At 35.4% G+C, this 25,596-nt stretch overlaps 2 protein-coding genes and 1 pseudogene across 7 annotated transcripts in view; all 3 read right to left on the reverse strand.

The window, feature by feature from the left end:
* Window positions 1–772: 772 nt before the first annotated feature.
* LOC108397625 (olfactory receptor 6C74-like) overlaps window positions 773–25,596 on the reverse strand; it is a 41,892-nt gene continuing 17,068 nt past the window's right edge. Inside the window, exons 2-3 of one of the 3 annotated variants that reach the window (XM_073213431.1) lie at window positions 3,994–4,898; window positions 773–853 (exon numbers count right to left, since the gene is read on the reverse strand). In XM_073213431.1, the coding sequence (XP_073069532.1) occupies window positions 845–853; window positions 3,994–4,875 (891 nt within the window). In that variant the 5' untranslated portion in view covers window positions 4,876–4,898 and the 3' untranslated portion in view covers window positions 773–844. Of the gene's footprint in view, window positions 854–2,324; window positions 4,899–21,303; window positions 21,387–25,596 lie in introns of those variants that run through there. The other 2 variants (XM_073213430.1, XM_073213429.1) reach the window with 2 other exon arrangements.
* On the reverse strand, window positions 12,926–13,824 carry LOC140843762 (olfactory receptor 10A7-like; annotated as a pseudogene).
* The window catches only part of LOC140843595 (olfactory receptor 6C74-like), a 116,905-nt gene continuing 109,125 nt past the window's right edge, over window positions 17,817–25,596 (reverse strand). For 2 of the 4 annotated variants that reach the window (XM_073213427.1, XM_073213426.1), the window contains one exon: window positions 18,620–22,208. In XM_073213427.1, the coding sequence (XP_073069528.1) occupies window positions 21,247–22,185 (939 nt within the window). In that variant the 5' untranslated portion in view covers window positions 22,186–22,208 and the 3' untranslated portion in view covers window positions 18,620–21,246. Of the gene's footprint in view, window positions 18,167–18,619; window positions 22,209–25,596 lie in introns of those variants that run through there. The other 2 variants (XM_073213428.1, XM_073213425.1) reach the window with 2 other exon arrangements.

The raw sequence follows: 25,596 nt of genomic DNA on the forward strand, positions 1-25,596 counted from the left end.
ACTGTGATTTGAAAATGCTCCTGAAATGTCATGACTGTGTTTTTTGAATTGCTCTGCAATGTGTCCCTAAGTTATTACACTGCATCATTTCAACTGCTTGTGAAAAACAGTCTTCCATGCCATGTCCATGAATGCTCTCTTGATGTGCTGATGATTTCTCAGGCTATAAATGAAGGGGTCCATGCTGATGGGGGCTGCCAAGGTCTTTAAACTCAAGTATAAACTCACGTATATACAGTCAACTGATCCTCGACAGAGGTACCAATAACACACAATAACAAGGGTGCCACGACGTCAACAAATGGTATGGGAAAACTGGATATCCACATGCAAAAGAATGAGCAACTCCCTTGCTCAGAGACACTCTGTCTTTTGCTGATTGTTTAATATGTATAACTATGCAGCTGACATTAGAGATGGAGATGACAATCATGTAGGATGAACACTTGGAAAAGGCCTTTGTCCTCTGACTAGTAGAAGGAATCCTCAAAATTGTTCTGATGATATACATGTAGGGCAGAATTATCAATGCCAAAGTGAATATGACAGTAAACACAGCACAGGAAAATCCAGTTGTCTCTAGGAATTTTGTGTCTGAACAGGAAAGTTGCAGCAGGGGAAATAATCACAGATAAAATGGTCAATAATATTAGACCTACATGAGCTGAGTACAGTAACAAGGTTCAAGAGCAACATGAGTGCAGGGAATATGATTAAGAATGAGAGTAGCCATGAAGAGAAGACAAGGAGTGTGCAGGGTCTACAGTTCATGCTGGTCCTGTAGTGCAGGGGTTTGCAGATGGCAATATAATGGTCAGAGGACATGGCAGCCGGAAGGTAAAATTCAATGACTCTGAAGAAAAGAAAAAAGAAAAAAAGTTGATCAATGCAATCACTGAATCTACCGACAGTTGTGAATGAAGCCTCTACTAATGAGAAATTTCTGAGGAAGAAGTACTTGGGGGTGTGGAGGTGGGAGTCCATCTGGGAGAGGGTGATAACGGTCACTTTCCCATCATCCCAAGTGATGCTCATGTAGGTGATGGACAGGAAGACAAAGATCACCACCTGAAGCTTGGGGTGTTTGGAAGAATTCTCCTGGTTGGGTATCTAGGGAAGCTGCTCTCTGTTTTGGAAGGTTATTAAACATTAATTGAATTATTAATAGATATAGTCCCATGCATATTATTTTCTCTTGTGTGAGTTTTGACAAAATATTACTTCTAAGGACTCATCTAGGTTGTTAAATTTGTGGTCATAGAAACATTCATAATTAACTATTATTTAATGTCTATGTCCTATGCTAGAAACTTAGATGATTAACTATAGATATTTCTTTTTTTCTAATAGATGCAGTCAAAGCTATAAATTTCCTTCTAGGCACTGCTTCCACTGTATCCCACAAATTTTAATAAGTTCTTTCATTTCACTCATTTCAAAAATTTTAAAATTCTCTTGAGATTTATTTTTTGATGTGTTATTTAAATCTCTACATAATTTAGGATTTTTCAGTTTATATTCATTGATTCCTAGTTTAATAACATTTTGAATGATTTATATTCTTCAAAAATTTTTAAGTGTGTTTTACGGCCTAGAACATGTTCTAGGTTGGTGATCTTGAGAAGAATATGTACATTGGTATTGTTGGTTGATGTATTCTACTGATGTCTCAATTGATGTTGATTGTTAAATTCAGCTATGTCTTCTCTGATTTTATGATTGTTATGTCTGTCCATTTTGGACATACCTTGAACTTTCAACTACGATAGTATATTCATTTTTTCTCTTTGCAATTCTGTTATTTCTTCCTCACATTATTTGGCACTCTGCTGGTAGGCACATACATTATTATTTTAAAATTACACTGATATGCTTGCTAATGTTAAATGGACAAAACAAACCCCACTTTGTCATGGTATTCTATCCTTTTTATGTATTATTGGATTGACTTGTTGATATGTTCCTTTAGAATTTCTGTATCTGTTATGCATAAGCTATGTTATTTCTGTATTGTAGTGATTGTTCAGCTTTCCTCAATAGAAAGGAGAGTTGAAAGCCTTTCAGGGTATTTCAGGCTTTCTGGTGGATGTTCCCTAAGAAAAAGTTGTACTTCTATTTAAAAAGTTGTGCTCCTTTTTCAAGACCAAATTGAAAAAATACAGCAATACTAAGCTAACTGGGAATTCAGAATTCAGAGGCCAATGACAGTGGTTTCCATTAGACATAACGTGAGGTGATAATGTCACAGAGTGACTGAAATAAAGAGAAGGCAGGTGATGTAATTTTAACCTGCCTGCAAGCAGGAAGCAGTAAGGATGGGGAAGTCTTAGTTTAGAAAGTGCTCAGTCTTTATAACGAGTTACAGAAATCCTCTATGCTGAAAAACTAGTAGATGACATTTAAAAGTATATAAATAAAACATTTCAGAAAATACAGTGACCAAAAGTTCATTTAACTTATTCAGTCTTTTTTAAACAAATTCCTTCAGGATGACACAGAATCCAAACTAAAAGAATATTGAGAGAGTTTCAGGTTTTGGTTTTCTTAGATTGCCTCATTATGTTACATGCATTTTTTTCATTTTCAATGCTCTTAAAATTTTTTAAAGTTAGATACTGCACCAGGAACATTGGAACATTTTCCTCAAAATGGAAAATGTATGTATATAAATGATCAAGGGATAATGTAATCAATTGTTTCAATAACCATTATTCCTGAAATCATATTTATGACTCAAATATCCTTTTAAGATCTAGCTCATTAACAGATTATACAAAAACCTACAAAACTTTCCAGTCCATCACAGGCTATATCGACTGTTCTTCCTGGCTATGTTCTATTTTGCTCTTCTAGGTGGCATTTTCCAAACATATTTTCTTCAAATCAGGGACAAACTTAAAATAAAAAGGATATGGAAATTAAATTGAAGCCTAATTCACAGACATTTCTGCAAAAATATCACGTAACATAGTGTTCCAATGAAAAATTATTTTATTATATGTAATATTTTAAAATTCTGGTCATGACACGGAAATTGAATCCCTGAATTTCCAGACTATGGCAAGAATTAAAACATCCTAAAGAAAAGGTTTAGTTTACCCTACTATTTTGGTTTCACTGGTAGGAAGTATAGTTATATATGTATATTAGATACAAATGGAAAGAATAAATACATTGAATTAACATTGTTTTCCTTATTTAACAATCATTTACAAGCAGTTTCCAGGTAGCTTCAGAAGTATTCAAGGTATTAAAGAGTGCTTTTTGAGTATGGCAACACCTAATAAGTATTGTATGTCATTATTAATTTTTAAAATAAACCAGTAAGAAAACACAATTTTTAATCTACAAGTGAAATACTTCTAAATGTTAACAATGTACTAACAGAAAACAGAAATCTAGATTCTATGGAATGTACTTCAAAACAACTATCTTAATTTTAATAGACACTTTATAACTTGAACATCAACACTAATTGCTAACCCACACACAATTTAATTTTTATTAAGTAGAGTTAACACAAAAAGTGGTAGTATTACAAAAAAATATAAATGAATATTAGTTTTAAGTAAGTTGTAATTAAGTGCAAATAAAGAATGATAAAAAGTTTACATTGCATGCTGCATTCAATATATTTTAATTAAATATATTTATATTCTAGACTAACTAGATTTCAATTATAAAAGTGAGAAATTGAAGAACTTAGCTCAGTGTTTCCAGATATCAACAGGAAATGATGTAAAGTGGAAATCATCTATAATGAAGTTTATAAAGAAAACAAACTTCTTGGAGACCAAGCTTTTTGAAAATAAAGCTTGAAATGAGATAAAGATAAACATCAAAGGAAGGAAATCAAAATAAAGGAGGAAACGATTGGATACACTGGTATTGCCAGGGTCCTTTTGTTTGTTTTTTAAGTGTGCTGCAAAAGGATAGTCATTTGTTTGGGAGAGAAACAACCCTGTGAACCATATTCATGAAGGATTTTTTTACCTGTTGGTTCCGTAAGGTGTAGATGAAAGGGTTCAAAAGTGGTGCAACAGAGGTATTGAGAACCGAAATTCCCTTGGAAAAAGATAATCTTTCTTTCACTGATGGTTTAACATACATGAAGATGCAGCTGCCATAAGAAAGGGAGATCACAATCATGTGAGAAGAACAAGTTGAAAACGCTTTTTTCCTCTGATTAGCTGAAGGGATTTTTAGAATTGTTATCGCAATATACGTATATGATATTATCACCATTGCCAAGGTGACCACGAGCGTCATCACAGCAGAAATGAATCCCATCGTCTCGATGAGCTTTGTGTCTGAGCAGGATATCTGCAGGAGGGGAGTTGTGTCACAGTAGAAATGATCAACAATGTTGGAGTCACAGAAATCAAGGTTTAGGCCCAAGAGGAGAGGTATAAAGATGGTAAAGAACCCAGCAAGCCAACAACAGGAGACAAGCTGTGTGCAGATTTTAGTGCTCACGATGGCTGTGTAACGCAGGGGCTTACAGATGGCAACGTAGCGGTCATAGGACATGGCTGCCAGCAGGTAAAATTCAGATGCTCCGAGAAGGAAGGCAAAAAACACCTGAGCAACACAATTGTTATAGGATATGGTTTTGTCCCCGGTTGCCATCATCACCAGCAATTTGGGGATGCATGTAGTGGTATAGGAAATTTCTAGGAAAGAAAAATTCCGAAGGAAGAAGTACATGGGGGTCTTGAGGTGAGGATCCAGCAGGGTGAGTGTGATGATGATCAGATTGCCGGTGATGCTGAGCAGGTAGGTGAGCAGCAGGAAGGTAAACAACACCACCTCCAGCTGTGGATCATCAGTCAGACCCGCTAGGATGAACACTGTCACTCTCGTGTGGTTCCCCATTACTGTCCTCTACTTGGCCAGGTCTAAATGGAAAAAGAAGAAAAAGAAAATGAGGTTTCCAATGAGCAAGAAACAGTGGTAACTAGTGGTGAAGGTCATGTTTCAGCTGGAGTGACACAAGGCTCATTCACGTTCCAAAGATGGTCACGGCAGGAAGAACAGTAGTTTGCCTTCCAGGGTATCTGGACAGAGAGTTCAATCTTTAGTTTGCAAATCTACTAAAGGATAACCTAAATGATGACAGCAACTGTTCATTGTTTTTATGTGAATAATTTATAAACAGGTTAGAGGGACTATTCAAAACCTAGAATGAAAGTTTTTTCTCTCTCAGACTTATGCAAGACTTTAGGATGTATGCTATTTCTGTTTAATATAAGAAGTTTGCATATGAGGAGCAAGTCAGTACGTGTTATTATTAGTGTTTCAGCCCATGTTGCATTTCTCTCTGTCTCTCACACACACACAAACATGTTTCCTGAACGTCTGTTATGATCACTACCCTACCTACCTTGCACCGTGAGAAAATCAGTAGCCACAATGCTAATTTCCATTTTCCTACGCATGTTGTGCATTTGAGCATAGATCTGTGAAAATCAACTGAAGAATGAGGGGAAAAGTATAAAAGCAGATAGAAATATAAAAATATGTATTCAGGACATTGTATCAAGTATGAGAGGTCAAAGAAAAGAAAGATCAAAACAAAGCTTACAGAAACCTAGAGAGGTAAGAAAGGTTTTTTAGAGATAGGAGAGTGAGTTTGGTGAAAAATTCTAAAGAATATTAAAAATAAGTTAATAAGCAAGTAAAATTTTGAAAAATTAAAAAGACAGAAATTAGCAATATATATGTCATTTAGTAAGTTAATATTTGTAAAAAAAATTATACAAACAAAAATTTACCAATCATATTTCTCTGCATGTACTTCTTTTCTTTTTGATTATTTTATCTTATTATTTTTATTAAGCAAAGACTGTAATGATGAATAATGTTGAGATCAGCATGGCATAGAAGAGATGAGGAATGAGTTTTGGTAATTATTAAACACATAGTGAATCTCAGAATAGTGGTGACATGAATTTCAGGAGGCATACTTTTCCCTAAGATAGTATATTTAAATGTCCAGCTAACACATAATTAAGAAAATGTTAATAATAGAAAACTATTCTGAACATCAGGCATATATTAAGACAGTTATGTTGTTTAGTTCTGCACAGGTAGTAAATGGAAATTCAGGAATAGTTTGAAAGAGTGTGTTTTCCAAAGTTGTCCTTTCAAAAACTTTTTTTGGTAAATAATTATAGGACAGATATTAGTGTATTTCTTTAAAAAAATTAATAGTATCCCTAAAGAAAATTATCTTCTTCATCATCAAACACACAAAAAGTTTAAATTTTAGTGGTGGACCCTAGATAACACAATGTTTTCTGTCTTGATAATATCAAGGTAATTGTTTCCAACCTCTAAAGCATGCATTATTTTTGAAAAGGCACATACATAAATTAAAATAAACATATAAAATAAAATAAAAGTTTTTTCCTTTAATATCTAGAGGATTTTATAGGAGGATACTAAGATACAAAAAATGAGACCTTCTCTCAAAGTTATATTAATCGTGTATGCAGTTTGGGTGAAAAGAGATGACTAACATTTTTCCCTTTACATTCACACTTCTTTTACATTCACATAACTGAAGCAATTATTATATATCTTCCCTCATTTACATGGCAATATTGCAGGAATGCACATATCTAATATACCTAATTAGAACTGTTCCATGTCAAATACACCAACTCTTACCAAAACAGAATGTAAAAAATTAACAAAGGTCACATTAGCAAACCATTAGAAGGCAGGCCTGTGAATGCAATACGCTTAGTTGTATTAGTTTTTGTGACTATCAGATAAATTTTCCCTAATCTCTACCATTTTCCCTAAATCAAAATTTAAAGGGTGAAAAAAGATAATATTAAATGTATAATGCTGAAATTAGAAAAAATGCGCTAAAATATATCTTGCAGGAAATGGTCTTTAAATTTTAGATATGCCAATTCTTTTCATATTTTGAGGCCTAAAACAGTTTGCCAAAAACACTTAAAAACTCAAATACCATTTTTAAGAAGATGTAATATGCACAGATTTTTTTCGACAAAATTTAACTCCTCTGCTTCCACATTGCGCTGCTTCGTCATCCAGCTGTAGAGAGCACACGGGCATTCCATCCTCCCTGGAGGATCTCAGGCTAACTGCAATCTATGCCTGTTTTTCTTTGCATAAATGGTAACTTCGTAAACATTTTGTTGTTCTTTTTTCAGATTTTAGACTCCTGTATTAAATATTCCCATTACTACCATTTACTTATTCATGTAATAAATATTTTTCTAAGGGTTATTTGCAGTGCTATATAAATTAACTGGCACTAATCTCATGGGGTGTTTATGCTTTTTGAACTCCGAAGGGGAACATCTAATGATTATGATGAAGTCTCAGTAGGATATGAGATGCAAGAACACTATTCCCAAGGGATCAAATATTTATATGTGTCCAAAGGTTTTTCATAGGCACTAAATATTTTTTAAAATAACTATGGAAAAAGAAGACACTGATTTAAACTCTCCAGATATTTCAGTAGAGATTTCCCTAATATATGCTTGCTTTCCCATACTGAGGTTTTGCAATACTATATATACACACGAGGATTTGGAAACAAAATAGAATTAATTTAATTGGAAATAAAAGTAACAATATAAACTGGAGAATTTAGCCTGTCATAGAAAAAATTGAACCTCAGGCTAAATACACCATGATTAATTCTCCAGATACAACTAGAATCTCTTGTCCTTTATGCCATTTGATTTCTATTCTGAAAGTCATCTTTTCTCCCAATAGTCTTTGTGATGTTATCTAGAGGATTTTAAAGTAGATCTTAAAAATTTCAGAATTTCAAAGCGTTTTCCATTTCTTCTATATTAATAGATTATTAACCTATGTCTATAATTAGCCTTCCTTGCAATTTATTGTAGCCATGTAGCTGACTTCTGTTCGAAACTGTAAATAGAGATAATGTGCAATTTCTGTTAGGGGGTTGAGCTTGTCCTCCCCAGTTCTTGTCCCCACCACAACAAAGCACTGAAGGGCAGAGACACAGTTGTGAAGCAGAGTGAAAGCTTAATTTGAATACATTCCATGTGAGGAGTGGGCCAGAGTCAAGGTAAACAAAGGTTTACTTGAATAAACCAGAGAGGAAGGGAAAACAGAGGGAGGAAAGGGAAGCTCATTGAACTCCCACTTGGCATAGGGCATAAACCCCTGCCAACTCCTATAGCTGGTCATCTGGCACCCAGTGTCCGCTTGAATCTGCATTGCATGGGACCTGAGTCCCCACCACCCCAGGATTTGGGGGAGCTGAAGAGCACTTGGTGGAGTGAGATTATCTTCTGAGAACTTTCCAAAGGAAAAGAAAGGAGATTTTCAGGCAGGATACTAAGGAGCAGGATGGTATAGTGGCATCTGCACCCAGGTCAGCCAGGAGATGGGTACTTGCAAGCCAGGAGCTCTCAGTAGCCCCTTCCCAACTATCTGGATTGGAACAGAGAGAGTGACACATTCCAAGAAAGGCGACTGTGGGAAACCTCACAGAGGAGGTGTGCTTAAGGATTTAGGGTCTGGAGTTTTATAGGGCATTTTGGGTAAGGGTCAGCATAAGGCATGATGTACACAGGTGATTCATAATTCCTCTGAAGTTTTGTCTTAACACAGGGTTATTTAGGTGACTGTGTGGGTCTGGTTTCCATCATTCTTTGCATAGGTTTTTTATACTTGCAAGGTCTTTCTCCTGCCCTGGTTACAAAGTTACTTGATTCAGGGGCAGGAAGAAGAGGAAAAAACAGCATATAGGTTCAATTAAAGAACATGCTGGGCTTCTTTGCAGGGTAAGTAGCTATCACAATGGCATTATCTAATCGGTACAATGAAGACATGGGCTGTGCTCAGATGCTGTTCTTCCTCTGGGGAATGTCCAGACATTCTAAGTTACTACTGGCCTTTGGAACTTCAACTAATTAACTCATTAACTCAGTGAGTCTTTTCTGGTTTTCTACTTTTATCTGGTTAACTCTTTGAGTCCCTTTTAATGGGCTTAACTGTCCTTATTCTCGGTCCACCCTGCTTATGTCTCTGTTTCTGCCTAACATTTCCAGGGGGTAATTACTTGCTAAATAGGGCTTGCTCTCCTTTCCTTCTTTACTCGCCCACCATTGCAGGGAAGACAGGTGGCAAGCCCCTGGGAGCCATGAGTATGAGCAATCACCCTGGGGATGGGGAATCGGTAAGAGGAAACACACCCAGCTTCTGGACACCATCGCAGGCCACACCAGATCAGAGGCACAATGACTTCATGGAAGAGTTTCAACATACCAGCATGAATATTTAAATAAGACAAAAATATTTTTCTTGTTGTTGTTTAACCTTTGGGATACTTGTTTTTCTCACTTTCTACCAAACCTTTGTTATTATCAAAAACTAGTTTCCTAGGACTGATATTTCATGTTTAATTTCTTTACTGTGTCCTATTGTGAAGAACATATGTTCATACCTCTTTTTCTAAGAATACTTCTGGATATTTTTCCTAATTTTCCAGTTCAAGAACCCCTGTTTTCCACTTCCAAATATTGGATCAGTGTTTTCCTGAACATCAATACTAATCATTTAAAATCATATATTTGTGAGATCCTGAATGAAAATATCATTTCCAATTATTTTTCAGACCGTGTGATAAATATATGTAGATGTCCTTGGGCCTCTTCCTATTTCAGTCCTTTTCATGATTTTGGTCATTTGAGCCTCTCTCTGGTACTCATGTGAATTTCTGTTGGATATTTAAAACTAGGCAAATGTTAAACGCCCTGGATGATGATTTGTTCTGACAAATAGGATTTAATTTACTGTGGCACACAGGTAAAGGCACACAACCTTGACAAAAGCATGTAATGAGATTGTTCAAATATGATCCAGACTTTTCATGAAATGATGAATTCACCGTGCTTATTGTTAGGGTTTAAATTTTCAGTGGTCTCCACTAAAAGCCTAGGTATTTATCTATGCTCTTCCACTTGAAGCAAACCATAGCTTCAAGTTGTTGTCCTCAGAGGCAAGGAGATTTCACGAATGTCCTCTTAGATTCTCAGCTTCTTCATCAGGCAGATGCTACTTTGTACTGGTGGCCTCAGTTTTCCATTGCTTTTTTACTAAGGATTTATCAAATGAGTTTAGGGAAGTAACATTGCAAAATGACAGGCTCTTTAGTCATCCATTCCCTTTTAGAGGTTTGTCTGTCTCTGAGAAATGTCCTGGTTACATTGATAGATGTATTCGTAGAACTCAGATTGTTCTCTCCAACCCCACGTGAGAGGGGAAAGCAGTGGTCCACCATTTTCTGCTGGGGCATTTTCCATGCTCTGCATACAAAAGAGCGAGAGACTTGAAGAGAAAACTTAAAGAATGTGGGGATCCACTCAGTAAGTACCCTTCTCTCCTTTTCCCTGGCTTCTCAAGTCCTAAGTGCTATTTTGCTCTAATCACACATGTAGTTTGTGTTTTAGGGGGCGGGTTGTTTTTCAACTCTTTTATTTGGGAAAGATTGACCCAGTTTCTGTGAATGTACAAATCTCATATTATCAGTATCCTATTGTCAAAATAAATGATACAACAAAAAGGAAGCATTGCTACATTACTATTAACTAGAGACCTAAATTTATTTCTATCTCAATAGTGTTCTCACTATTTTCTTTTTTTTTTTTTACAGCATCTAATCCAGGATACTACATTGCATTTACTCATGCAGTCTCCATAGTGTTGCCTGGACTTTGCTCTTCAGTCTTTTCTTGTTCATATACTTGTTAGTTTTGAGGAGACATGTCAAGCAATGTAAAAAATGCTCCTCAGTTTGGATTTCCCTCTTTTTTTATTAAGGATTAGTGGGTTAGTGTTTGGTATTTAGGGAAAGAATACAAGAATGGAGAAGTGCTTCTCATTTCATCATATCAGAGGGTAAATGACATCAATGTGACTTATCACTTGTTAATATTTTCCCTGACAACATAATATATAGTTTTCCCGTAAAAACACAACACTGTTTTTCCCGTCTATAATATCTTGTTGGAAGCAAGTCACTAAAACAGCCCACATGTAAGTAGGGGAGATGGTTTAATAAGGTCCACTTCCAGTAGGGTATCTACCTGCCTGACTGTGTACATATCTGTCTTTCTGTCTGTCTGTCTATCTATCATCTATCTATCTATCTATCTACAGTTCCTTCTCCCACACTTATTTGTATCATTGTGAACTCATGACAAATTTTTGCAATTTTCCTTGAGACTTCCTCCCTAACAGTATATTTTAAAGACTATTTCCTAACATAAATATTTAAATATTTTAAAACCCTTTTGTCATTTGCCCACTGGTTTAGAACATATATTTCAAAATGATCTTTGCCTACCTCAAAAAATTTATATGACTGCCCCTCAAGTGTAAGCAATTTATGATCATATATCCCTAAATCATTCCATTCATCTCTTGTATTTTTGCCATTAATTTCATTAAAGATACAAAACATATTTACCATCATTGTTTCAGTCACTTAAATGTTATAGAGATTAATATTAGAAAACAGTTTATATTTTACCTTCCTTTGCTCCATTTTGAAGCTCTTCATTCTTTGAGAAATTCAATTTTTTGATGTGTCATTTTGATTTTGCTGGAAGGAAATTCTTTAACATCTCTTGTAATGTAGGTTTGCTGGCAATATGTTCCTGGTGTTTTACTTTATCTAAGAAAAATCTCATTTCACTTCCATTTTTGTACTTACAATTATAGGTGGTCACTCAATTGTCTTTCTGCTTATAATGCTTCTAAACAGAAGTCAAGTATAACTGTTATTCTTTCTGCTATGTAGGGAATATGTATTTTCCCCTGATTGCCTTAAAGTGTTTCTTTTTGCTTCGGTTTTTCACTACTTTGTAAATGGATATTTTTATTGTTTTTTTATTATTATTTTATGCTTGTGTTCGCTAAGCTTCTTCAATCTACTCTTTCAGATTTGTCAGCAATTTTGAAACATTTTAGCCATTTTATACACAGACACATACACCTACAATTTAGAATAAGAAGTGCTCCATCATTAGGAAGAGAGAAGTGACAATAAAGACTGTAATGAAGAAGGGTTCACATGGAGTCTTAGAGCTCTGGGGATTCTAATATTAAGGAATCAGTCACAAGAGAAACCAGCAAAAAAATACCCAGAACAGTCAGAGAAAACCACATAATAATATGTCATCTAACCAGGGCAAATAAATTATATAAATAAAAGGTAGTGGTCAATTGTGCTAAGTAGTATTGAGATTCATTTCAATGACAATAAAAACATGACTCCAGAATTTGGAAAGGTGGAGTTTGAAAGAGCAGAGCACGTGAACCGGTGGATTACAGAGCGAAGAAAAGAGGACTGAGGACGAAACGTGAAATGATAACATAGAGACGGTACTAACAGGCAAAGGCAGATAAAGCTGATGCTCTCCAAATTCAAATTACAAGTAAAGCAGGGAGACATTTATAGGAATAGAATATTTCAAGTATTTTGACTACAGTGGAAAACCTTCAGCTTTCAGTAAATAGTATCACAATGAGGTATCACAATAATAAAGTAAAAAAGAAAACGGCATCTGTCATTAAAAACTCCACATTATGACCAACTAATAATTAAGGAGTAGAGATTTATACAGCCTGAGTCAGCTATCTTTGGGAAAAAAGAAGCACTAGGTTTGGGAAATACAGTCTAAACCTAGGAAACTGCTGTAGAAATGTTCATAAAAAGACCTTCTTCTCTCTAGCAATTATCATGGGAGAATTACCTTTATTTTTTAGATTCTAATCATAGATTGATGGTAAATGATTTACCATTACTGATTTGCACATGATAAAAATACTGAGGTTTTATCTACAATAAGAAGTTTAAATTGAAATATGACTAAAAACACATCTAACGCATGCAAGAACTTCAAGTTATTGTCCTCTTGGCTGTCCCCTTCACTTCATTGTTCCTTAGACTGTAGATGATGGGGTTCAACACAGGAGTGATGACAGTGTACGACAGTGACATTAGCTTCTTACTCTCAGGTAACAGAGGTATTTGGCGGTAAGTAGGTCAAACAGGCCATTCCACAGAAAAGGAACACCACATGAGGTGTGACAAACAAGCAGAGAATGCCAGCCGGTAGCAGAGGGCTTCTTCAGGGTGGTTACAATAATGTGGCTGCAGGAGACCAAAATGAGGAAAAAGGGAAACATAATAAATAGTAGCGTGGAGGCAAATACTTGTATTTCATACATGGTTGTACCCTGAGTGATTAGTTTCAACACTGGAGGATCACCACAAAGAAAAGTGGTCTATGATGTTTCATCCACAGAAAGGAAGGACCATTATCTGAGACGTCTGCAGCATTGAGACAGGAACGCCAGACACCCTAAAGTCTCTAAGCCATCCACAAGCACAGGGACCATTCATTATGCTGAGCAGTGGACAAGGTTACAGATGGCCACAAAGCAATCAAAAGCCATTAGAGAGGAGGAAACATTCAGAACTGCCAAAAAAGAAGTACATCTGGGTACCACAGCCTACAAATGAGATGATTTTCCTGGGGACCACTACATCTACCAGCATCTTTGGCACCACGAGCGGCGTGAAACAGACTTCAAGAAGTGATAAATTTCAGAGAAAGAAGTCCCTGTGTGTTTGAAGAGCATGATCCACACTGGAGACTGGACAATAAGGAAGTCACCCAACAAAGTGACTGTATAAATGGCCAGGAGCAAAACAAAGAGGGAACCCTTCATCTCAGGGTTATTTGTAAAACGAAGAATAAATTCAGCTACTCTGGTGTGATTTTCCCAAGTCATATCTTAGACGAGTTTCTCAGTAAGAAGCAAAGTATGTGCATCAAAGGAGATTCTTTAACTGTAGATACAATCATAAAAATGTCAACAGAGTGCATAAATGCATCTCTGTTGTCAGTTGCCTAAATGTGCTATTTCTCTGAAGCAGAGAATGTTTGCAATGAGAACAAATCAAGGGAAAATAAATCTTTTGCATGAATCCTACTAATTGGTTATCACCTGGGAACAATTTTTCACTCCTAAGTGGTTGTAGTCTGTAGCTCATATTCTTCACAAGAAACATGCTATTTTTTCAGGATTAGAGATAGTTTAGAGAGATAATAATTGAAATAGAATCATCTACTAATTTTTAAAAGTAAACCCAGTTGCAAAAAGATAAATTACAGCTAGTGCGACCTCTTTAAGAACTGATTATATCATTAGGTATTTCTACTGTAGTATATTTTACACCATCTATTGTACATACACTTATATACATTTATATACACATATACATGCACATACACATATATGTATAAGAAACAGTAGATAAACATAAGTAAACAAATAAACATTGCAAATATTTATGATTTTTGTTGCATTTCAGTAGTCTTCATGGTGCTAATTTGTGTGATTATTAAATACTGTCTGTTGAACCATAATTTGACGTCACTGGGCCACCGTTTCTTATTCTGCACATATGTACATTCCTATCATTTGAGTTGGGCATAAAATCATAAACTTCTGAACAAATACGATGCAGTAAATAAGTCCTCCTTCCAGTCCATCTCCATTTCCATCCACCAAAATATTGCTGCTTCCCACCGTGCCGTGGCTTTGCTCAGTTAACATCAATTAAGTAGAGCCCAGGGTATAGGGTATAGGATGGTGAGCCATGGGTCACCAGAAGCCCACAAGGGACAGTGGGATAGGGGAGGTCATTACTCACAAGCCCTGGAGGAGGTGCACAGTACTCTCCAGGGGGCCACCAGGGGAAGGGAAGGCAGGCTGCTGGCAGAAAGAGCAGGGCAGGACTTGGGCACATGGCTTTCTTAGGGTCTGAGGAGGGAGAACTTTGGGCTTCCCTGCTATGGTCAGATTGGTCAATTCAAACCAAAAGGAGCAGAATTTTGGGATGCTTTTATCGAAGGATCACTTAATGGGATGGCCCTGGGGGGCAGGGGAGACTGTTTGTCATAAGGGCAGTTAGTGGATTCAAAGCAAGAACATACATTTACTTTGAACTCTGAGGTCTGATATCTCGAGTATGCGATTGAGGAAGGGGTTAATGTCAGCTCAGGGCCCCTGCACTTGCTCCTTGTTACCTGGCTACTTGACTCCACCAGATGCCAAGTCAGCAACATGATTGAGTAGTTTAGCTACACTCTCAACACACTGTCCATCTTCTACAAAATTGCATGGTTAGATGTGAAAAACAGTCACTTACTATTGTCATATATCCAGCCATAAATTCACCTAATTACCTAATTATCTAAACATCAAATTTAACAATTAAGAATTCAAACACAAGATCTTACTTAAATTATTTTGACCAGAAGTAGAATTATGCAAATGTTTTCTGTACAGATCTTAATTAGCAATAGCATATCAAATATTAGCAATCACAGAAACATAACATACGTTGGAAAAACAATTACTCATAATGCTATTTTGGGGGAGATGAATGATGCTTCATGTTTCCAAATACAGGCATTAAGTTAATATTGCATAATTCGTTTTACAATACATTCGTAAAACCTAAATCAGAAAAAACTTAACTACTAATTTCATTGCCAAAATTATATTTAAAAAAGATTTCCCCTCTGAGAGTAAAGAGCAGAAAATTCGCAGCCCAAAGATTCCTCCTGAAATATAGTGCCCATTTGAAGAATTCTACATTTTGAGTTTACTCTAAAGATTATCATTGAGGAAGGAAATGTGCTTATCCATGACCAAGAGGGTTGCTCTTGGACCTGTCAATGAGATGGTGGATGTGAAGGCCAATGACAAGGCTGGGCTTTTTCAGTCTTCAGTAAAGTCAGCAGATTGGGGTCCCTCTTCCTGTTAGGGAGGCCAGGACATGGATCCCACGAGCTTGATACCTAGAGGGGAACTTGGGCATCCACACGCAGAAATCAACTCAAAATGGATTAAAGATTTAAGTGTAAGACGTAAAGCTTTAGAACTGCTTAGAAGAAAACATAGGGGAAAAGCCTGCTGACAATGGACTTTGCAATGATTTAACTGACATGACACACAAAAACATAAGCAATAAAACCAAAAACAGAAAAGCAGAACTACATCACACTAAAAAGTTCTTTCACAGGAAAGAAAACAATCAACAATCAACAGAATGAAAAGAAAATCTATTGAGGGAAGAAAATATTTACAAACTGTATTTGGTAAGGCTTAATGTTCAAAAAATACAAGAACTACTACAAGTCAGTGGCAAACAAAGAGAAACCCTGGTAACCTAATTAATAAATGGACTAAAGACTTGAGTGAACATTTTTTCAAAGACATACAAATATAAGGAAATAAATGTCCAATAGGTATATGATAGATGCTCAATGTCACTAATCATCAGGGAAATTCAAATCCAAGCCACAATGGCACATCACCTAACACCTGTTAGGATGACTATTATCAAGAAAACAAAAGACACTAAGTACTGCAAGGATGTGGAGATATTAGAATCCTTGTATGGTGTTGGTAGGAATGGAAAACTGAGTATTCTCGGTGGAAAGTAATATGAAGTTTCTTAGAAAAGTAAAAATAGCACTAACACATTATCTATCAATCCTATTGCCAGCTATGTATTTAAAAATGTTTGGAAGCAAGATCTCAGAGAGGCACTAATATTCCCATATTATCCCCTGATGCAGTATTCACAAGTGTCAAGATACGGAAACAACCTAAATGTCCATGGAAGGATGGATACAGAAAATGTGGTAAATGCATACAAAATGATACTATTCAGCCTTAAAAAAGAAGGAAATCCTATCATACATAACATGAATAATCCTTTACAGTAAATAAATTGGCATACATAAAAGGATAAAAACTGTATGAATTCACTTATATGAAATAACCAAAACAATCAAACACATAGAATCAGATAGTGGAACGGCAGTTGCCAGGAGCTGGGAGAGGAAAAGACTGGGGAGTTCTAAACTAATGATTTTTTTCTAGAGAAACTGAAAGATGGTGAAGAGAATTCACTTCAAACACAAATCACAATCACAAAATTTTTATTTCCTGTATAAAGTAAAATTTGATATCAAAATTTGTGGTGTCTCCTCCATTCCCGATAATATTTTTTTCTCTAAAGAAACCTCAAAATACAATTTTACTTTTTCAAATATTAAGAAGTTGCAAATAACAAGGTTCACAAAATGAATGTCTGAAAGATGTACAAGAAGTTATTTAAATTGAATGAGAACTACATTAAACAAATGTGCCAGTGAACTGTTAGAAAATAACTAAGTGAATGAACAAGATGAAAAGGAGGCCACTGTGATTTGAAAATGCTCCTGAAATGTCATGACTGTGTTTTTTGAATTGCTCTGCAATGTGTCCCTAAGTTATTACACTGCATCATTTCAACTGCTTGTGAAAAACAGTCTTCCATGCCATGTCCATGAATGCTCTCTTGATGTGCTGATGATTTCTCAGGCTATAAATGAAGGGGTCCATGCTGATGGGGGCTGCCAAGGTGTTTAAACTCAAGTATAAACTCACGTATATACAGTCAACTGATCCTCGACAGAGGTACCAATAACACACAATAACAAGGGTGCCACGACGTCAACAAAATGGTATGGGAAAACTGGATATCCACATGCAAAAGAATGAGCAACTCCCTTGCTCAGAGACACTCTGTCTTTTGCTGATTGTTTAATATGTATAACTATGCAGCTGACATTAGAGATGGAGATGACAATCATGTAGGATGAACACTTGGAAAAGGCCTTTGTCCTCTGACTAGTAGAAGGAATCCTCAAAATTGTTCTGATGATATACATGTAGGACAGAATTATCAATGCCAAAGTGAATACGACAGTAAACACAGCACAGGAAAATCCCGTTGTCTCTAGGAATTTTGTGTCTGAACAGGAAAGTTGCAGCAGGGGAAATAATCACAGATAAAATGGTCAATAATATTAGACCTACATGAGCTGAGTACAGTAACAAGGTTCAAGAGCAACATGAGTGCAGGGAATATGATTAAGAATGAGAGTAGCCATGAAGAGAAGACAAGGAGTGTGCAGGGTCTACAGTTCATGCTGGTCCTGTAGTGCAGGGTTTGCAGATGGCAATATAATGGTCAGAGAACATGGCAGCCGGAAGGTAAAATTCAATGACTCTGAAGAAAAGAAAAAAGAAAAAAAGTTGATCAATGCAATCACTGAATCTACCGACAGTTGTGAATGAAGCCTCTACTAATGAGAAATTTCTGAGGAAGAAGTACTTGGGGGTGTGGAGGTGGGAGTCCATCTGGGAGAGGGTGATAACGGTCACTTTCCCATCATCCCAAGTGATGCTCATGTAGGTGATGGACAGGAAGACAAAGATCACCACCTGAAGCTTGGGGTGTTTGGAAGAATTCTCCTGGTTGGGTATCTAGGGAAGCTGCTCTCTGTTTTGGAAGGTTATTAAACATTAATTGAATTATTAATAGATATAGTCCCATGCATATTATTTTCTCTTGTGTGAATTTTGACAAAATATTACTTCTAAGGACTCATCTAGGTTGTTAAATTTGTGGTCATAGAAACATTCATAATGAACTATTATTTAATGTCTATGTCCTATGCTAGAAACTTAGATGATTAACTATAGATATTTCTTTTTTTCTAATAGATGCAGTCAAAGCTATAAATTTCCTTCTAGGCACTGCTTCCACTGTATCCCACAAATTTTAATAAGTTCTTTCATTTCACTCATTTCAAAAATTTTAAAATTCTCTTGAGATTTATTTTTTGATGTGTTATTTAAATCTCTACATAATTTAGGATTTTTCAGTTTATATTCATTGATTCCTAGTTTAATAACATTTTGAATGATTTATATTCTTCAAAAATTTTTAAGTGTGTTTTACGGCCTAGAACATGTTCTAGGTTGGTGATCTTGAGAAGAATATGTACATTGGTATTGTTGGTTGATGTATTCTACTGATGTCTCAATTGATGTTGATTGTTAAATTCAGCTATGTCTTCTCTGATTTTATGATTGTTGTGTCTGTCCATTTTGGACATACCTTGAACTTTCAACTACGATAGTATATTCATTTTTTCTCTTTGCAATTCTGTTATTTCTTCCTCACATTATTTGGCACTCTGTTGGTAGGCACATACATTATTATTTTAAAATTACACTGATATGCTTGCTGTTAAATGGACAAAACAAACCCCACTTTGTCATGGTATTCTATCCTTTTTATGTATTATTGGATTGACTTGCTGATATGTTCCTTTAGAATTTCTGTATCTGTTATGCATAAGCTATGTTATTTCTGTATTGTAGTGATTGTTCAGCTTTCCTCAATAGAAAGGAGAGTTGAAAGCCTTTCAGGGTATTTCAGGCTTTCTGGTGGATGTTCCCTAAGAAAAAGTTGTACTTCTATTTAAAAAGTTGTGCTACTTTTTCAAGACCAAATTGAAAAATACAGCATTACTAAGCTAACTGGGAATTCAGAATTCAGAGGCCAATGACAGTGGTTTCCATTAGACATAACGTGAGGTGATAATGTCACAGACTGACTGAAATAAAGAGAAGGCAGGTGATGTAATTTTAACCTGCCTGCAAGCAGGAAGCAGTGAGGATGGGGAAGTCTTAGTTTAGAAAGTGCTCAGTCTTTATAACGAGTTACAGAAATCCTCTATGCTGAAAAACTAGTAGATGACATTTAAAAGTATATAAATAAAACATTTCAGAAAATACAGTGACCAAAAGTTCATTTAACTTATTCAGTCTTTTTTAAACAAATTCCTTCAGGATGACACAGAATCCAAACTAAAAGAATATTGAGAGAGTTTCAGGTTTTGGTTTTCTTAGATTGCCTCATTATGTTACATGCATTTTTTTCATTTTCAATGCTCTTAAAATTTTTTAAAGTTAGATACTGCACCAGGAACATTGGAACATTTTCCTCAAAATGGAAAATGTATGTATATAAATGATCAAGGGATAATGTAATCAATTGTTTCAATAACCATTATTCCTGAAATCATATTTATGACTCAAATATCCTTTTAAGATCTAGCTCATTAACAGATTATACAAAAACCTACAAAACTTTCCAGTCCATCACAGGCTATATCGACTGTTCTTCCTGGCTATGTTCTATTTTGCTCTTCTAGGTGGCATTTTCCAAACATATTTTCTTCAAATCAGGGACAAACTTAAAATAAAAAGGATATGGAAATTAAATTGAAGCCTAATTCACAGACATTTCTGCAAAAATATCACGTAACATAGTGTTCCAATGAAAAATTATTTTATTATATGTAATATTTTAAAATTCTGGTCATGACACGGAAATTGAATCCCTGAATTTCCAGACTATGGCAAGAATTAAAACATCCTAAAGAAAAGGTTTAGTTTACCCTACTATTTTGGTTTCACTGGTAGGAAGTATAGTTATATATGTATATTAGATACAAATGGAAAGAATAAATACATTGAATTAACATTGTTTTCCTTATTTAACAATCATTTACAAGCAGTTTCCAGGTAGCTTCAGAAGTATTCAAGGTATTAAAGAATACTTTTTGAGTATGGCAACACCTACTAAGTATTGTATGTCATTCTTAATTTTTAAAATAAACCAGTAAGAAAACACATTTTTTAATCTACAACTGAAATACTTCTAAATGTTAACAATGTACTAACAGAAAACAGAAATCTAGATTCTATGGAATGTACTTCAAAACAACTATCTTAATTTTAATAGACACTTTATAACTTGAACATCAACACTAATTGCTAACCCACACACAATTTAATTTTTATTAAGTAGAGTTAACACAAAAAGTGGTAGTATTACAAAAAAATATAAATGAATATTAGTTTTAAGTAAGTTGTAATTAAGTGCAAATAAAGAATGATAAAAAGTTTACATTGCATGCTGCATTCAATATATTTTAATTAAATATATTTATATTCTAGACTAACTAGATTTCAATTATAAAAGCGAGAAATTGAAGAACTTAGCTCAGTGTTTCCAGATATCAACAGGAAATGATGTAAAGTGGAAATCATCTATAATGAAGTTTATAAAGAAAACAAACTTCTTGGAGACCAAGCTTTTTGAAAATAGAGCTTGAAATGAGATAAAGATAAACATCAAAGGAAGGAAATCAAAATAAAGGAGGAAACGATTGGATACACTGGTATTGCCAGGGTCCTTTTGTTTGTTTCTTTAAATGTGCTGCAAAAGGATAGTCATTTGTTTGGGAGAGAAACAACCCTGTGAACCATATTCATGAAGGATTTTTTTACCTGTTGGTTCCGTAAGGTGTAGATGAAAGGGTTCAAAAGTGGTGCAACAGAGGTATTGAGAACCGAAATTCCCTTGGAAAAAGATACTCTTTCTTTCACTGATGGTTTAACATACATGAAGATGCAGCTGCCATAAGAAAGGGAGATCACAATCATGTGAGAAGAACAAGTTGAAAACGCTTTTTTCCTCTGATTAGCTGAAGGGATTTTTAGAATTGTTATTGCAATATACGTATATGATATTATCACCATTGTCAAGGTGACCACGAGCGTCACCACAGCAGAAATGAATCCCATCGTCTCGATGAGCTTTGTGTCTGAGCAGGAGATCTGCATGAGGGGAGTTGTGTCACAGTAGAAATGATCAACAATGTTGGAGTCACAGAAATCAAGGTTTAGGCCCAAGAGGAGAGGTATAAAGATGGTAAAGAACCCAGCAAGCCAACAACAGGAGACAAGCTGTGTGCAGATTTTAGTGCTCACGATGGCTGTGTAACGCAGGGGCTTACAGATGGCAACATAGCGGTCATAGGACATGGCTGCCAGCAGGTAAAATTCAGATGCTCCGAGAAGGAAGGCAAAAAACACCTGAGCAACACAATTGTTATAGGATATGGTTTTGTCCCCGGTTGCCATCATCACCAGCAATTTGGGGATGCATGTAGTGGTATAGGAAATTTCTAGGAAAGAAAAATTCCGAAGGAAGAAGTACATGGGGGTCTTGAGGTGAGGATCCAGCAGGGTGAGTGTGATGATGATCAGATTGCCGGTGATGCTGAGCAGGTAGGTGAGCAGCAGGAAGGTAAACAACACCGCCTCCAGCTGTGGATCATCAGTCAGACCCGCTAGGATGAACACTGTCACTCTTGTGTGGTTCCCCATTACTGTCCTCTACTTGGCCAGGTCTAAATGGAAAAAGAAGAAAAAGAAAATGAGGATCCCAATGAGCAAGAAACAGTGGTAACTAGTGGTGAAGGTCATGTTTCAGCTGGAGCGACACAAGGCTCATTCACGTTCCAAAGATGGTCACGGCAGGAAGAACAGTAGTTTGCCTTCCAGGGTATCTGGACAGAGACTTCAATCTTTAGTTTGCAAATCTACTAAAGGATAACCTAAATGATGACAGCAACTGTTCATTGTTTTTATGTGAATAATTTATAAACAGGTTAGAGGGACTATTCAAAACCTAGAATGAAAGTTTTTTCTCTCTCAGACTTATGCAAGACTTTAGGATGTATGCTATTTCTGTTTAATATAAGAAGTTTGCATATGAGGAGCAAGTCAGTACGTGTTATTATTAGTGTTTCAGCCCATGTTGCATTTCTCTCTGTCTCTCACACACACACAAACATGTTTCCTGAACGTCTGTTATGATCACTACCCTACCTACCTTGCACCGTGAGAAAATCAGTAGCCACAATGCTAATTTCCATTTTCCTACGCATGTTGTGCATTTGAGCATAGATCTGTGAAAATCAACTGAAGAATGAGGGGAAAAGTATAAAAGCAGATAGAAATATAAAAATATGTATTCAGGACATTGTATCAAGTATGAGAGGTCAAAGAAAAGAAAGATCAAAACAAAGCTTACAGAAACCCAGAGAGGTAAGAAAGGTTTTTTAGAGATAGGAGAGTGAGTTTGGTGAAAAATTCTAAAGAATATTAAAAATAAGTTAATAACCAAGTAAAATTTTGAAAAATTAAAAAGACAGAAATTAGCAATATATATGTCATTTAGTAAGTTAATATTTGTAAAAAAAATTATACAAACAAAAATTTACCAATCATATTTCTCTGCATGTACTTCTTTTCTTTTTGATTATTTTATCTAATTATTTTTATTAAGCAAAGACTGTAATGATGAATAATGTTGAGATCAGCATGGCATAGAAGAGATGAGGAATGAGTTTTGGTAATTATTAAACACATAGTGAATCTCAGAATCGTGGTGACATGAATTTCAGGAGGCATACTTTTCCCTAAGATAGTATATTTAAATGTCCAGCTAACACATAATTAAGAAAATGTTAATTATAGAAAACTATTCTGAACATCAGGCATATATTAAGACAGTTATGTTGTTTAGTTCTGCACAGGTACTAAATTGAAGTTCAGGAATAATTTGAAAGAGCATGTTTTCCAAAGTTATCCTTTCAAAACTATTTTTTGTATAAATAATTACAGGACATATTTTAGTGTATTTCTTTAAAAAAAGATTAATAATATCTCCAAAGAAAATCATCTTCCTTGAGATCTTCATCATCAAACACAGAAAAGTTTAAATTTTACTGATGGACCCTAGATAACACAATGTTTTCTGTCTTGATAATATCAAGGTAATTGTTTCCAACCTCTAAATTATGCATTATTTTTGAAAAGGCACATAAATAAATCAAAATAAGCATATAAAGTAATATAAAAGTTTTTTCCTCTAATATCTAGAGGAGTCTATAGGAGGATAGTAAGATACAAAAAAATGAGACCTTCTTTCAAAGTTATGTTACTAATACACACAATTTGGGTGAAAAGAGACGACTGTCACTCTTCCCTTTACAAACACAACCTGTTTACATTCACGTCACTGCGAAGCAACTATTATACATCTTCCCTCATTTACACAAATCACACCCAAGATAATAATGTAGGAATGCATATACCTAATTACATTTGTTCCATGTCAAAAACACCAACTTTTACCTAAACAGACTGTAAAAAATTAAGAAAGGTCACATTAGCAAACCATTTGAAGGCAGGCCTGTGAATGCAATACACTTAGTTGTATTACTTATTGTGACTATTAGATAAATTTTAAAAGGAACTGTTTTTAATACTAAATTATCATTGTATTCCATTTGTATTCTTTCACCATTTTCCCTAAATCAAAATTTAAAAGGTTAGAAAAAATAACATTAAAAACATAATGCTAAAATAAGAAAAAATACAGTAAATGGTCTTTAACTTTTAGATGTGCCATTTCTTTTCCATATTTTTGAGGCCTAAATCAGTCTGCCAAAAACACGTAAAAACTCAAATACCATTTTTAAGAAGATGTAATATGCACAGATTTTTTTCGACAAAATTTAACTCCTCTGCCTCCACATTTTGCTGCGTCATCATCCAGCTGTAGAGAGCACACGGGCATTCCATCCTCCCTGGCGGATCTCATGGTGACTGCAATCTATGCCTGTTTTTCTTGTTATAAAAGGAAATTTTGTAAACATTATGTTACTTTTTTTCAAATGTTAGACTCCTTTATTGAATATTCCTATTACTACTCCTATTACTTTTCTAAGTGTTATTCACAGTGCTATATAAATGAACCAACACTAATCTCATGGAGTATTTATGCTCTTTGAACTGAAGGGGAACATCTAATGATTATGACGAATTCTCAGTAGGATATGGGATGCAAGAACACTATTCCCAAAGGATCAAATATTTATATGCGTACAAAGGCTTTTCATAGGCACTAAATATTTTTAAAAATAAGTACGGAAAAAGAAAACACTCATTTAAACTCTCCAGATAATTCAGTAGAGATTTCCCTAATATATGCTTGCCTTCCCATACTGATGTTTTGCAATCCTATATATAGATACGAGGATTTGGAAACAAAATAAAATTATTTTAATTGGCAATAAAAGTGACAATATAAATTGGAGAATTTAGCCTGTCATAGAAAAAACTGTACCTCAGGCTAAATACACCATGATTAATTCTCCAGATACAACTAGCATCTCATGTCCCTTATGTCATTTAATTTCCATTCTGAAAGTCATCTTTTCTCCCAATAGTCTTTGTGATGTTATCTAGAGGATTTTAAAGTAGATCTTAAAAATTTCAGAATTTCAAAACGTTTTCCATTTCTTCTATATTAAGAGATTATTAACCTATGCCTATAATTAGCCTTCCTTGCAATTTATTGTAGCCATGTAGCTGACTTCTGTTCGAAACTGTAAATAGAGATAATGTGCAATTTCTGTTAGGGGGTTGAGCTTGTCCTCCCCAGTTCTTGTCCCCACCACAACAAAGCACTGAAGGGCAGAGACACAGTTGTGAAGCAGAGTGAAAGCTTAATTTGAATACATTCCATGTGAGGAGTGGGCCAGAGTCAAGGTAAACAAAGGTTTACTTGAATAAACCAGAGAGGAAGGGAAAACAGAGGGAGGAAAGGGAAGCTCATTGAACTCCCACTTGGCATAGGGCATAAACCCCTGCCAACTCCTATAGCTGGTCATCTGGCACCCAGTGTCCGCTTGAATCTGCATTGCATGGGACCTGAGTCCCCACAAC

This window comes from Manis javanica, chromosome 10 (genome assembly GCF_040802235.1).
Source record: "Manis javanica isolate MJ-LG chromosome 10, MJ_LKY, whole genome shotgun sequence".
Lineage (NCBI taxonomy): Eukaryota > Metazoa > Chordata > Mammalia > Pholidota > Manidae > Manis > Manis javanica.